This window comes from Oryzias latipes, chromosome 17 (genome assembly GCF_002234675.1).
Source record: "Oryzias latipes chromosome 17, ASM223467v1".
Taxonomy (NCBI): Eukaryota; Metazoa; Chordata; class Actinopteri; order Beloniformes; family Adrianichthyidae; genus Oryzias; species Oryzias latipes.
This window is the reverse complement of record NC_019875.2, coordinates 12,227,365-12,242,700: the sequence shown is the minus strand read 5'-3', so window position 1 is coordinate 12,242,700 and position 15,336 is coordinate 12,227,365. Positions and strand designations below refer to the sequence as shown.

Below are 15,336 nucleotides of genomic sequence, written 5' to 3'. Positions count from 1 at the left end.
CCTCAAAAGAAACCTTCAGGATTCAATGAGTTCTGTCAGCAACGGGTTACAAAGTTGATATCCCACAAAGATCATCTCCAACAAGACCTTTGTCCCCATCTGTCAACACTGAACTACTGCAGGTTGTTTTCCACAGATTTATGGAGAAGGTTTGCAGGAGGACATTTCTGACAGCTCTATGCACAGACAATCCTGAACAAACCACAGCAGAAAAGCTCCTGTGATGTATCTGCAATGCTGGAACCTGAACATGTGGAAAACATTATGTTCACAGATAAGTCCAGACTCTGTTGTTGGATCAGAATGTCCAAGTATGCAGAAGCCAGAAGATGCTCTGCTGAATACTGCACTGAAGAGGAACATGTTTTAGGGGAGGTGGTATGATGGTTTGGTCCGGCAATCTGAACGCTGAGAGAGAAGAGAAGAGATGACTGGCTAGAGACAAGAGTTTACACCCAGTGATAATTCCAGGTTTCCAGTCTGCAAAAATTCTAAAATGAGAGTGTTTGTCCCCACAGACCTGGTCAAAAAGAGAATACCTCCAGAATCTGGAAGTAGAGAAAATGAGACAGTTCCACTGGTTTAACAGTGTGGGACGCCCTCTAGTGGATGTTGTGGAGTGCTGTGTTATATTTGAAGGTTTTTGTACAGAGTTTTACTGTTTCCTGTCACTGTGGGCCGCAGAGCACAGTAGTACAGAGCAGAGTCTGACACATGAAGCTTCTGGATCTTCAGAGGAACTGATTTGTCTTTGAGTTCAGCATCAAATCTGTCTTTCTTGAACTCTGGAGCATTTTCTTTTGTTTTTGAGAAACGTCTCAACATGTACTTTGGGTAACTGTTCACTTCTTGTTTGTACCAGAACAAATATGGGTATGGATCACTGGTCTCAAAGGTACAGTTGAGTGTGAGAGAGTCTCCTTCAGCAGCAATGACTTCTCCTCCTGGTTGGATCACTTTGTCTTCTCCTTTACACTCTGAGGAAGAACAGAACATGCAGAGGAAGAGATGAATCAATAAAGATGGTTGATTAAAGGAAAAAATCAGCAGCTTTAACAGCTCTTAATGTACAGCTCAGTAATGTATTGAAGTGTTTGAAGAGGAAACATGTTGATCTTTGTGTCTTACCAAAGAAAAGAGCAGCAAGAAGAATCCACAGCCAATGTTCCATCTGTACAACAAGGTTTCAATCAACAGGAGAAACTAGCTGATGTTCAACATTCACTCTGACAATTGTTCTCTTCACAGACCACTTCTTATTGACTGAATGTTGAATGCAGAGCTGAAGGAGAGCCCCTCCCACTTCACTATGTCGCCCTCTTGTGGAGGAGCAGAAGGTGCAGTGGAGATGTGGCTCACGTGCACAGGTGCACAGATTTGATTCGTCTGGGCTTGTGGAGGTTTGTAGAGAGAAGCAGTTGCATCTTGAGGGGAGCACAGAAGTGTCTTGGAATTTCCTTGAGGTTCGAACAGTGACTTCAAGGGACGTAGTTGAAAATAGAATGAATTATGGTGTGTGTGGGAAGTATTTATAAGGCTAATCTAAGGTACACGCTTTATTATTACATTATTACGTATGGATGATGCTGTTGTATGGTGCCATTATGCCACACTCTAGTCGTTAGTAAGGTGCAAATGTTGGTCCCTTACTGATCCTACAGGAATGCTGCATGCACGGGGTGTGCATGTGAAGTGGCTGTAGGACACTGACAAAACCATGCTCTGGTTGTCTAATTTCTTGATTCTTAACAGACAGGCTGCACACAAGGAGCCAGGAAAGAGCACACATCACTCTTGGACACTGCAGGATTTTATGGGAGGTGGGGGGTGGGGGATTTAGAAACAATGAAAAATCTGTGCAACATAATTGTGTCTCACCTACTTCATTCTTACTTATTACCCTTACGTGTTGTGTAAGTATTTGCCACAATCTGCTGCTTGCAGCATGCTCATACAAAAGAATGTGCATGAACATTTTCGCTTTATGGACTCATCAAGTGCTCTGCAACCTTCTTAATTCATGTGGGTCACCTGCGCACCCTGACAGGTTTACTCATTTTTGTCTGGAGACGGCCCCTATCCAGCCAAAAAGGCAGTTGTGACTAGTGCTGCATTCCCACTGAACGGGATTCATGCAGCAAATTTGCATCTGCTGCCTGTCTTTTGACCTGAGTCAAATTTGCTGCTGGACGTTTGTACAAAAATGTGCTTGAAAACTTGACATTCCAGACGCATGTGGGAGGAGCTAGTGTCAAAAGGTTTTAGCCAAGGGTCTCCCTTGGGGGCCCTGCCTTGTGCCTGGGGTTGGGGTGGGGAGATGCTTAGACCTGCCGGGTGGTGGTGGGTTGCTTGTCTGGGGCCTTGTTGCCTTGAGCTGGACTCCTAGCTCTAGCTAGGGCTTTCCTCTGGCTGGGCTGGGGCTTGCACTCTCCAAGGCCCCTGTGTCCCTCTGCTCTCTGGAACTGGGGGCCCCTGTGATGTTCCTTCTGGCCCTGGTCTGGGTGGCTGATGTTAGGTTTCCCAGTCGGCGTATTCCCTAGACCTGGTATCCTGCACATTTCTCTGGAGGGCCCTGGAGGCCACTGTTGGCTCGGTTTTCTTGAGGCTCTTTCTCTTGTGCCACCTCACTTTTACACAAATAGTGTGCATGATGGAGTGACATGCTTGACATGTGTTTCTTTGTCTGCATAAGTACGTGCGTGTGAGCAGTACTTGTATGTTGTACGTGTCGACATGTTTGTGTGTGAAGATCTTTGGAGCCAACAGGTGTGTTCGTAATATTTGAGTGTGTCTATGAACAAACCCCTCCCTTTTAACTATCATCTACACCTGACAGTAATAATGATAAATCTCCAGCAACTTGTTGATTTGTGACTCAACCCCCTCCTACTTTTTAATTATCCTCAATTTTATTTAACCCCCTTTTTTTCTCCTTTCTTTTGTACCCTGACCCTTTACCCTCTAGCATCCCACTCTCTCCTTCTCTCTTCTTTTTTTTTTTATCCGGTCCAACAAGAAATGTATACATACAAATGATATAAATAAAGTTTAGCCTCAAATACAAAAAGGCATTACACAAATTTACACCTCGTGTGTCTGAAGATTCACTATTGTAACAGTAAAATGTCCAACACAAGACGCCTTCAGCTCTAATCTGTTTTCTCCGTTGCTGGATGGGACAAGTGAAAAAGCATCAGTAGTCACATCTCCTTCTATACTGGAGGAGCTGCAGTCTGTCTGAATGATGGCCGCTTTCAGCAGTGCTTGCGTGTCTCAAACCACGTTTGATGACTTGCTGCCCCCCATTATGACATCCCTGCCAAACAAACTGTGTTTTGTGTGAATTTAGTTTAAGGCTTTAGGGTCAAACTGGTACAGATAATCTTGGCTATTTTTTTTCCTGTTGTGATGCTGAAGAAGCCTCTGAAGAGGGACTAATGTTACAGTGAGAGCAAAGACATTTATGATATTCTACATCTCCATGTTTCTCACTTAAACAAGAACACTGAAGAAAAAGTTCAAGATGACAGACCTTTGAAGAATGGACTGGAGTGAATTGAAGGAAATCCAACTGAGAATAAACAAATGCGGGGACTGTGGTTCATAATGAACTCATATTTCAGTAAAAATCTCTGTCAGAGAACAGAATAAGTTTAGATAAAGCTTAAACCTAGCTTAGATCTACTTTGAAACATAAATATTAAAGCAAAAAAAAGCTTACTTAGGTTTTAAATTCAAATACTTTAACATTATACCAAAATGATGTTCAGAAGCTGCAAACTGGGGTTCATTCCAAACTGTAGTTGTTATTTCGGGACATAAGATTGTCAAGAAATATCTGTGGCTACAGAACTAAAAACTAGCTCAAACAGTGCTAAATGTATAGAACAATTACAGTAACTCTAAAATATAAACTAAAAGCAGTTTTAAAAAAAACATAATAAACTGCAGTTCAAAACAAACATTTTCGGTAAAAGTCTTTCTTTAAAAATGTTCCTTACCAATTCACTTTTTGCCAAGATCCACAATGCTGCATTGCCCACACGTATTTTACGTTCATCCAAGGCTAAATGTTGTTGTTTGTCGTACGTATTATCCTAACTCTAAACGTAACCGTCACCCTTCCTTCAGGTCCGTGCGGCCAAGAAAAATGTACTGGCTGCACATATTTAGAAAATTACCTGTTATTAGTCACTTTCAAAAAACAAATACATAAATAAAAGCACCCTCAAAAGATTCTATGGCTGTTTCCGGTATTTCAGATAGTTATCTGCATGTCAGAATGATTTATTCTGATCAAACGTGTTGCACATGTAAACATTTGTTTTAATAAAATACATTTTTTCAGGGCCCATGTACACGGTTCAATTCTAATATGACCTTTAATCGGACTAAAGACATTTTTGCACATGTAAATGCAGCTGGTGACTGCAACATTGTGCATATAAGCAGTGGTACTCCCATCCTCTGGTGAAACTGTTAAAGAGGTGTGTGTTCTACTGCCAACAGTGCTGGCAATTATAATTATTATATTCAGAAAACATATTCCACATTTGTATTTGGGTTCAAATCGATACCTAAAATCGATACCTAAAATCGATAACGGACTGCATTAGGGCCACACTTTGGGCACACCCACTGAATCCCTTTTAACCCTTGTGCTATCTTAGGCACTTTAACATTGGGAGTTGGGTCATCTAGACCCACTAGACAGTGTGTTGAACCTTTTGTCTTCAATGATTTGTGATCTTCGCTGGTGTCCATGGATTACATGAAATCCTCTCCACCTTTATCCACCTTTGTCATGGTAGGGATAACACGTCAATGTGAGGATCAGGTCATCCTGACCCCACAGGATAGCACAAGGGTTAAAGGGCAGCTGGAGTCCCCCACCACCACCACCCCACACACACACCCACACTGACAATTTAAGATACTCAATGAACCCATAAAGCATGTTTTGGACTGTGGAAGAAGACTGGTTTCAGGGTCAAAGGGAGTGATGGCTGCCACCTCATCACCTCATCAGGGTAGTAACCTCCTGGACCACACCCTATAATGGTTCACTGTATATTCTGCATATACTTTTAGATGATTTATTTTTTCAATCATAACACAAACAGACATTTGGTTGAACCTAAAACTTATCAACAGACTTTGGTTTATTTTATTATAATTGTTTTCATTAATTCAGTGCTATGTTTTTTGAGTTAACATTGCTGCTGCCATCTGCTGCTGGAACCATGAAATCTGACACAAGAATGCATGCCAGTCAGCAGAGGCCTTATATTCAGCAGATAGCTAAATGGACTGAACCATCGCCTGGGGGGCGAAGAAACTCTCTCAAAGGGCAACTGGAGTTCATCCCAGCAACCCCCCCCCCCCCCCCCACACACACACACACAGTGTGAATTCAAGATAATCAATGAGTTGAACCAACACATGCACGATGAGTACGGCTTACAGAAAGAACCCAACTAAGACTTGAACCTTTTTTGTTGTAAGACAAGCGTGCTAACCACTACATCAATGTGCAACCCTAGATAAAAAAAAAAAAACACATGAAGTCATTCTGAGTTGATGTCTCTATTTTCTTTATTTCATCATAATAAATGCTTATTGTGTTTTTTATTTACAAAATATTTTTTTTCGGGGTTTTTTTTTTGGGGGGGGGGGGGTTCATAAAATAAAAGACTAAACGAAAGACTGATTTTTATTATCTATCAATAAAAAGCTGGAAATTAAAATTCCTGCCAAACTTTATTCTTCAATGGAGGAAGCAGATTTTTTTTTTTTGTCGTTGAGCTTAAAATTACATCACAAATCCTATTGGAAAGCGTGATATTAGTTCAAGTCTTCTGTTTCTTTGTTCCATGTTTGTGTTTAATAGTGAGGTGTGTAGAACAGCTTTATGTTTAGTGGTTGATGTAGATCATCTGCTAATGTGAATCCTCCCACAGTGTTTCATTAGCAGCTGTAACCACAGAGACTCTGATCAAACAGGAATGAACAGAATCCATCTGATATGAAGCTGTTCTTTGAAAACCACTTCCCTCCTCTTTGAAGAGTAGTCCCATATCTGTCTTCAGGTTTTTGTACAGCCTCTTCTACACTTTGGATCACTGTGCTGTATCTGCAGCACAGTAGTAGAGAGCTGTGTCTGCCAGGGTTAACTCTCTGATGATCAGTTCAGTTGATTTGTCTGTTGTTCTGGAAATATATCGTTTATCTGGAATATTTTCACGTGTGGAAGTTTTTGCTCCTTTCCAGAGAATAAACTGAGGAGCCTGAAGGACAGAATCATGTTTGTACCAGGAGAGTAGGACATAGTTGCTATCTGTCTGATAGTTACATTTCATTGTAACCGATTTTCCTTCAGTTCCTGTAAGTTGATCTTGATCAGGAGAGATTGAGTCTCCAGCTGTGAGTCCTGGAAAAAGTGCAGAACATGAAGCCATTAGATGAATGAGATGATGAGTTGATGCAGCAGCTTCAAGCAAACTTGAATCTCTGTTCTTAAACTCACCTAGAATGTGAGATAGAAGCAAAAAGAGGTAAAGCAACATGTCTTTGGAGTTCTTGAAGCCACACAGACAGCAGATGAACTCTGTTCTTCCACTGCAGCTCAATGAGGAAGAAATAATGTGACTGGATGATCTAACGTTCAGTGGGCGGGGCCAATGAGCTCTTTTTCAGTTCATGTCAACCAATCAAATAGTTTAGTTCTTCCACAGCAGCTCTGTCTCTGATCTTTACTGTCTGTAGACTTTGTCTTCAATCCATTGGCTTAACAGTCAGCGCTTTCATAGTGTGTGACGTCCTCTAGTGGATGCTTTGTAGTATTGTGTTTTCTCTGCAGGTTTTTGTACAGAGTTTTGTTGTTTCCTGTCACTGTGGGCCTCACAGCACAGTAGTACACAGCAGAGTCTGTCACTGCAGCAGAGGAGATCTGCAGATCCATTTGTCTTTGGTCGTCACTCACTTTGAAGGAAAATCCAGGAACTGGCTGGGAAATTGGTGTTCCTGTTCCAGAATTGGAGATCAAGAACTCTGGAGGTTTTCCTGGAAATTGTCGATACCAGAAGAAATAATCACCTCCTGTTGCAGCATTTTTATATTTGTAGGACAGAGTGACAGAAGTTCCTTCCAAAGTGGATTATTCCTTCTTGACTGCAGTGAGTTCTTCACAGCTGACATCTAAAGGAAGAGAGAAGTCAGATCAGTGATGGACAAACATCAAATGCTGAAATGGATCTTTGAAAGAATCCCATCAACCTGTTCCAATGACTAGAAGCAGCAGAGTGAACACAGATGTCTGCACAGACAGCATGTTGGATGAAGCTGATGTTTGGCTTTTGTGTGTTGAACTGTGTTGAAAGTGGAAGTTTGTGTCTCTTCTATAGTTCACTAACAGCTCAGCTCCTCCCTCACTCTCTCCATCTGTTCTTTCATCTTCCAGCTCCTCTTCCTCCTTGTTAACAGACTGCTATAAGTTTGTCAAAAAGTCTAAAAAGTCTAAGTCTAAAAAGACTTTTGTCTTTTCTATAAAAATAATTCACCCCGTAGTCAGAAGAACTGTGAGATTTCTATTTCAACTTCAGCTTAAACAGAAAAAGTTTAAACCTTTTTTTCAGCTGGTTTCTGCTTTGCAGAACATACAAGTCAGACATACATTCACCAGTCACTTTAAAGGCACCTGTCCAACTGCTCGCAAGTGCAAATTTCCGCCAATCACATGGCAGCAACACAATGCATTTACATGTAGACATGGTCAAGACTGTCTTTTGCAGTTCAAACAAGGCATCATAATGGAGAAGAAAGGTGATTGAAGTGTCTTTGAATGTGGCATGGTGGCTTGCCCCTTTAATGAGCTTTAATAGTGAACACTTCAAAGAATGATCTCTGGCCATATTTGTAAACTATGGTGGAAAATATGTATTTGGTCAATAACAAAAGTTCAACTCAATACTTTGCTATATATCCTTTGTTGGCAATGACAGCAGTCAAACGTTTTCTGAAAGTCTTCACAAGGTTTTCACAAACTCTTGCTGGTATTTTTGCCCATTCCTCCACACAGATCTCCTCTAGAGCAGTAATCTTTTGGGGCTGTCGCTGAGCAACACAGACTTTCAACTCCCTCCAAAGATTTTCTGTGTGGTTGAAGTTCTTGAGACTATCTAGGCCACTCCAGGATGTTGAAATGCTTCTTACGAAGCCACTCCTTCGCTACCCGGGCGTTTGTGTTTGGAATCTTTGTCATGCTGAAAGACCCAGCTATGTTTCATCTTAAATGCACATGCTGATAGAGGGAGGTTTTGACCCAAAATCTGATGATACATGGCTCCATTCATTCTTTCCTTTTCACGGACCAGTCGTCCTGGTCCTTTTGCTTAAAAACAGCCCCAAAGCATGATGTTTCCGCCCCCATGCTTTACAGTAGGTATTATGTCCTTTGGATGCAACATAGCATTCTTTCTCCTCCAGACACGTTAAGTAGAGTTCTTTCCAAAAAGTTTTATTTTGGTTTAATCTGCCCATATGACATTCTTTTAGTCCTTTTCTAGGCTTTCCAAATGCTCTCTAGCAAACTTTTGACTTGCCTGCACATTTACTGGCTTTATCAGGGGACTACAGGATTTGAATCCCTGGCGGCATAGTGTGTTACTGATGGTAGTCTTTGTTACTTTGGTCCCAGCTCTCTGTAGGTCATTCACTACGTTCCCCCATGAGGTTCTGGGATTTTTGCTCACTGTTCTTGTGACCATTTTGACTCCACAAGGTGAGATCTTGCGGGGAGCCCCAGATGGAGGGAGATTATCAGTGGTCTTGTATGTCTTCCATTTCCTAATAATTTCTCCCACAGTTGATTTCTTCACATCAAGCTGCTTACCTATTGCAGATTCAGTCTCCCCATGGTGCTGGTCAACAATTTGGTTTCTGGTTTCCTTAGACAGCTCTTTGGTCTTGGCTTAAGTGGAGTTTGGAGCATGACTGAGGTTTTGGACAGGTGCCTTTTATATATATAACAAGTTCAAACAGGTGCCATACATACAGGTAACAAGTGGAGGACAGAGGATCTTCTTACAGAAAAGGTTACAGGTGTTATGATTAATGCTGAGTGGCAGCCTCGCCCCTCCCCCTCTCTAGATTTAACAGCTGTTTACACTTTAGCAATTCTTATTTCAGGTATTTATAGAGTAGTATTTTGAGTTTTCATCATCACAGTGTCCTGTTTAGTCCTGTCAGTTACCTCATGATTCTGTCCTACATGTGTGGTGGATTTTTTGTTATTAAATCTTTTGGCTTTCAAATCCCTTGGATTCTAGTCTTTCCTGCTCCTGAGGTCTTACTAGTTACGAGCCATAACAAAAGGATTGTGAGAGACAAAAATCTTGCTTGTTTGTAGTGACCAAATACTTATTTTCAAACAGAATTGGCTGATAAATTATTTAAAACTCAGATAATGTGATTTTTCTGGATTTGTTTTTCTCATTTTGTCTCTCATAATTAAGGTATACCTATAATGAAAATTACAGGTCGCTATCATCTTTTTAAGTGGGGCGGCTGTGGAGCACCGGGCGGTCGACCCATGATCGTTATATTGCAGGTTCGATTCCTGCCTTGCACGCCCATGAGTCGATGCGTCTTGGGCAAGACACTTAACCCCACCTTGCCTCTGGTGGTAGGCGGGCACCTGTGTTTGGCAGAGGAGCCGCTACCAGTGTGTGAATGTGTGTGTGACTGGGTGAATTGGTCCGTGACTGTAAAGTGCTTTGGGCCCTGTAGGTAGACAAGCGCTATATAAGTATAAGCCATTTACCAATGTGTGTTTGGGTAAAAGGGACTTTGACTGTAAGCGCTTTGAGCCTTCCATTATAGTGAAGTGATTTACAAGTATGTACCATTTACCATAACTAAAAAGGTCAAAAGGTTAAAGACCTATTAGTTGTCTAACACCTTTATGTGTGACATTTGTTCTCTGCATTTGACCCATCCCATGGAAAAGCAATGAGCTGCACACACAGCTAAGGTAACCATTTAATGGTTGTCATGAGTCCAATGACTCGACAATCAGTGCTTTCATGCCCTCTAGTGGATATTTTGGGTGACTTTACTCTGCAGGTTTTTGTACAGAGTTTTGATGTTTCCTGTCACTGTGGGCTTCACAGCACAGTAGTACACAGCAGCGTCTGTCACTGCAGCAGAGGAGATCTGCAGATCCATTTGTCTTTTGCCGTCACTCACTTTTAAAGAAAGACCAGGAACTGGTTTTGACATCAATTCTCCTGTTCCAAAATGAGAAATCAAGAACTCCGGAGGTTTTCCTGGGAACTGTCGATACCAGAAGAAATAATCACTTCCTGTTGCAGCATTTTTATATTTGTAGGACAAAGTCACAGAAGTTCCTTCCAAAGTGGACTCTTCCTTCTTGACTGCAATGAGTTCTTCACAGCTGACATCTAAAGGAAGAGAGAAGTCAGATCAGTGATGGACAAACATCAAATGCTGAAATGGATCTTTGAAAGAATCCCATCAACCTGTTCCAATGACTAGAAGCAGCAGAGTGAACACAGATGTCTGCACAGACAGCATGTTGGATGAAGCTGATGTTTGGCTTTTGTGTGTTGAACTGTGTTGAAAGTGGAAGTTTGTGTCTCTTCTATAGTTCACTAACAGCTCAGCTCCTCCCTCAATCTCTCCATCTGCTCTTTCATCTGTCCTTCCTCTTCTCTCTGCTCCTATTCTTCCTGGTTAACGATCTGCCTGAAGGTTGTATGTTCATTGTTGATGGAAATTCAAAGACTTTAGATGCAATAGATGAACTTTAAGCCTTTAATGGATTCATGGTTTAAAAATGTCCATTACTCTGAGACATCATTGGTTTCTCTGATGAGTTTGGCATATTCAGTTTCGAATATATTAACGCCACAGATCTGTAGTATTCATGAACTTTTTTTTTTTACCACTGAAGTTTTCTGTCTGCACTCTACTCTACTTTACTTCATTTGCTGTCATGGAAAACTTAGGTTGTGTCCGAATTCCTTCACTATTGACTACTTACTGCACTACATTGTGCAGTATGTAGTAGAAATGTGCCTCTCTACAAATCCAAAACTAAGTGTCCTAGCAATTTTCCAGAAGTCTCTGAGAAAAACCAGTGTGCCTTAATGTTCACTAGATATAGAGCACAATGCATCACATTTGAACATTTTTGTGACAAAAAGTATTTTAATTATTTTCTCACAAACCATCCAAATTTTCATCATCATAACACAGTAAATTCGTAAATAGTCTTCATTAAATGCTCAAATGCTATATATTGTTAGAGTAAGCCCCATCAATAGCTGATTATATATTTCTTTATATAGTTGTTTCCCTTTCGGCTTTTCCCATCAGGGGTCGCCACAGCGAACGAGTCGCATGGTAAACTTGGCAATGTTTTACGCCGGATGCCCTTCCTGACGCAACCCTCTCAAAGCAACCGGGCTTGGGACCGGCACAGAAGTAGAGAAGGGAACAGGGAGCAGCCCGGAGTCGAACCCTGGTTTCACGGACGGAAGGCGCCGCAAACCAGCACGAGCTAAACTGGCTCCCACATATTTATTTATATAGCTATATAGATATACGCAAAATACCTATATAGCAAAAAGAATCCACAGCCAATGTTCCATCTGTACAACAAGGTTTCAATCAACAGGAGAAACTAGCTGATGTTCAACATTCACTCTAAAAATTGTTCTCTTCACAGCACCACATCTTATAGACTAAATGTTGAACACAGAGTAGGAGGAGAGCCCCGCCCACTTCACTCTGTCACCCTCTAGTGGAGGAGGGTTAAGACTCAGATTTCGTTCTCAGCACGTTCTCCTTGAGTTTGTGCTCTGAAGACTGCAGGTACCGGTAACTGTCTCTATGGGGGGTCTTAGAATGTCTTACATAAAAAAGGTTTAAATCTAAAACTGATTCATTGAACAGCAATACAAATTGCTTAGAGCAGTAGAAATGTTAAACAAAACTGTTACTGTTTAAACAGATATCTATAAACTGCTTTTTAACACCAAGTTTTTATCCCTCTGACCTCTCCATCCCTCTGAAAAACAATATGGTGGGATCTTCCTCCATAGAAAATCTATTAAATTCATTTATTATTTAGATTAACGGAAACTTTGTGAGCTTTGAAATAAATGTAATTTATTTTCAAATGTAAATATTTAAAAAGGTATCCAGAGACTTTCTTTGTCATTTATTTGATGTATTTTTTTATTTTACTTAAGTAGGCTGAAGGGATAGAAGTATATTATTAATTAATTTCTCTTTTTGTTCACAAACGTTTCCTTTTCTAAACAAGTGGTGATTTTACATATTGAAGTTTTACAAGATATTGAAGTAATAAAAATGAATTATTTAACACTTTTTTAAAAATATTGTTACTTTCTAGTCTCTGTACTAAACAGGACTGTCATAACCAATGAGTTATATCACTAAAGGAGACAGCCCCGCTTGGGAAGCCTGGCCAACGGTGGCGGAGCGCAACGCCATCTTGGTGAGATCGACGGCGCCCAAATGACAATGCTTTCTATAGCCTTTGGTGGCACCTAAGGAGCATTAATATAATTCATATATATTAATGTTTATATATATTTATACATATATATATATATATATATATATATATATATATATATATATATATATATATATATATATATATATATATATATATATATATATATATATATATATATATATATATATATAATATATATGTATGTCATTTATATACAACATTTACATAATTTGTTGTTAAATAAGAGAAACAGTCAGCCTTAAAAGCTCAAACTTTAATGAAAAATGCATAGTTGCAGGACTTCTTACAAATAAAAAAAATTATTACAAAGAATTTTTAAAAATAAATTTTAAAAAACGTAGAATTTTTAGACCTTTTTGACATTTAATTTAAATTATTTAGAAAAGCCCAACAACAAGTTAATAGGAAGTCAATAACAGTAATAAATAATAACAATATATACATAATAAGTCAATAATTATAATAATAATAAATCTATAGTAATTAAATAATAATAATGATAAGAATAAATCAATAATAAGTCAACAATAAGTTCAAAAGTCAATAACAGATTTACGCTAAAAAAAAAGAAGAAGAAAAATAAAGAAAAACAATTGATTTACTCTTCTAATTCATGTGAGTGATCAATTTGTGTAACACAGATGGTTTGGTGTCGGGTTTCAAGCGAACAGTCTGGCCTCTTACCAAAATCTGTTTCCACAAAATGTTTTGAACATAGCCAGACTGTATTGCTAGTTGGTACCACAGTGATCCATCTGGATTAGCTCTTTTGATAGTTAAGACCAATGAGTTATATCACTAGAGGAGACATCACGTGGTTCCTCGTGGGAGGAGAGCACCGCCATCTTGGTGAGGTCAAGTTACTACTGCAGTGCATGCATGTGAACACATTTTTTGCATAATACCAGTTAATTTTGCGGGTTTCAACTGCCAAAATCAGAGCACTGAGTCCATGAAGGAGGAAGGTATCTCATTTCACAGGTAAGTACTAAATTTCTTTTCTTTTAATGCTGCAGGGGCTTCATTAATCATACACATGTTGACATGCATGATGCTGCAGGGCTGTTATCAACATGCTGCATGATGTATGTATAATTTGCTGTCGACATAAATGTACATTTTATTTTGCTAAACTTGTATACAGCATACTAGGCTATTATAGTAATACAGATTTATACATTTCAGACTCAGTGACTGAACTTTTCTTGCAGGTTTCCAATGGATTCAGACTTAAGGAAAAAGTGGATCTTAGCAATAAAAAGATCTAACCCAGATGGATCACTGTGGTACCAACTAGCAATACAGTCTGGATATGTTAGAAACATTTGTGTAAACACATTTTGATAAGAGGCCAGACTGTTTGCTTGAAACCCGACACCATACCATCTGTGTTATACCAAATTGATCACTCACATGAATCAGTATAAATCTATTGTTTTTCTTTGTTGTTGTAGTTGTTGCTTTTTTAGGGTAAATCTATTGTTCACTTTTGGACTTCTTTTGAATATTTATTTTATTATTATTATTATTATAATTATTAATAGACTTATTATTATTATTATTTATTGACTTATTTATTTATTTTTTGTATTGACTTACTATTTATTTGTTATTATTATTATTATTATTATTATTATTCACTTATTGTTGGGTTTTTCTAAATAATTTAAATTACATGTCAAAGAGGTCTAAAACTTCTAAATGTTTAGAAATTATTTTTAAAAACTCTTTGAAATTATTTTTTTCTTCGTAAGAAGTCCTGCAACAATGCATTTTCATTAAAGTTTGAACTTTTAAGGCTGCCTGTTTCTCTTCTTTAACAACAACAAATGATGTATCTATATATATATTATATATATAAATATAATATATTTACATATATGTATAAATATATATAAATGTAAAAATATATATAGTATATAAAAGCTACCTAGACACCACTAAATGCAATAGAAATCATTGTCATGTGGGCGTCGTCGACCTCACCAAGATGGCGTCGCACTCCGCCACCGTCGGCCAGGCTTCCCAAGGGGGCGTGTCTCCTCTAGTGATATAACTCATTGGTTAAGACCCACTTTTTCCTTAAGTCTGAATCAATTGGAAACCTGCAAGAAAAGTTCGGTCACTGAGTCAGAAATGTATAAATCTATGTTACTATAATACCCTAGTCCTTGTATACTGTATGTATGTTTAACAAAATAAAATGTACATTTATGTCTACAGCAGATAATACTGTAGCGATCTGGGGGTTAGCCCCTAAGGCTCATGGGAGGTGGGGAGTTTTGGGGTGAAAACCTCAAGTGAGAGGGCTGGAAGCATAAGTGAGGTCCATGCTGTTTGGGCTGTTCATGTGTGCTTGTCTCAATGGTCCTGATTAAATTGGCTTAGTGACAGTTTAGCTAGATTGTTACAATATGTAAATCATCCCTGCATGTTGATAATAGCTGCATTATGCATGTCAACATTTATACTATCAGTGAGGCCCCTGCAGCATTAAAAGAAAATTAATTACAATACTTACCTGTGAAATGTTATGCCTACCTCATTTGTGGACTCATTTCTGTGATTTTGGCAGTTGAGACCCGCACAATGCCTGGCATTTTACAAAAAATGTGTTCACATGCATGCACTGCAGCAGTCACTTGACCTCACCAAGATGGCGGTGCTCTCCTCCCATGAGGAATCATGTGATGTCTCCTCTAGCGACGTAACTCATTGGTCATAACAAAGACCAACCGGAAGTTGTT

The 15,336-nt window shown here is 39.2% G+C and overlaps 1 gene segment (V, D, J or C); it reads right to left on the bottom strand.

Annotated features, from left to right (window-relative positions):
- Positions 1 to 596: 596 nt before the first annotated feature.
- On the bottom strand, positions 597 to 1,263 carry LOC101172302. The segment is given in 2 exon segments: positions 597 to 977; positions 1,129 to 1,263. Coding segments are annotated over 2 exon segments (393 nt in total).
- Positions 1,264 to 15,336: the final 14,073 nt, after the last annotated feature.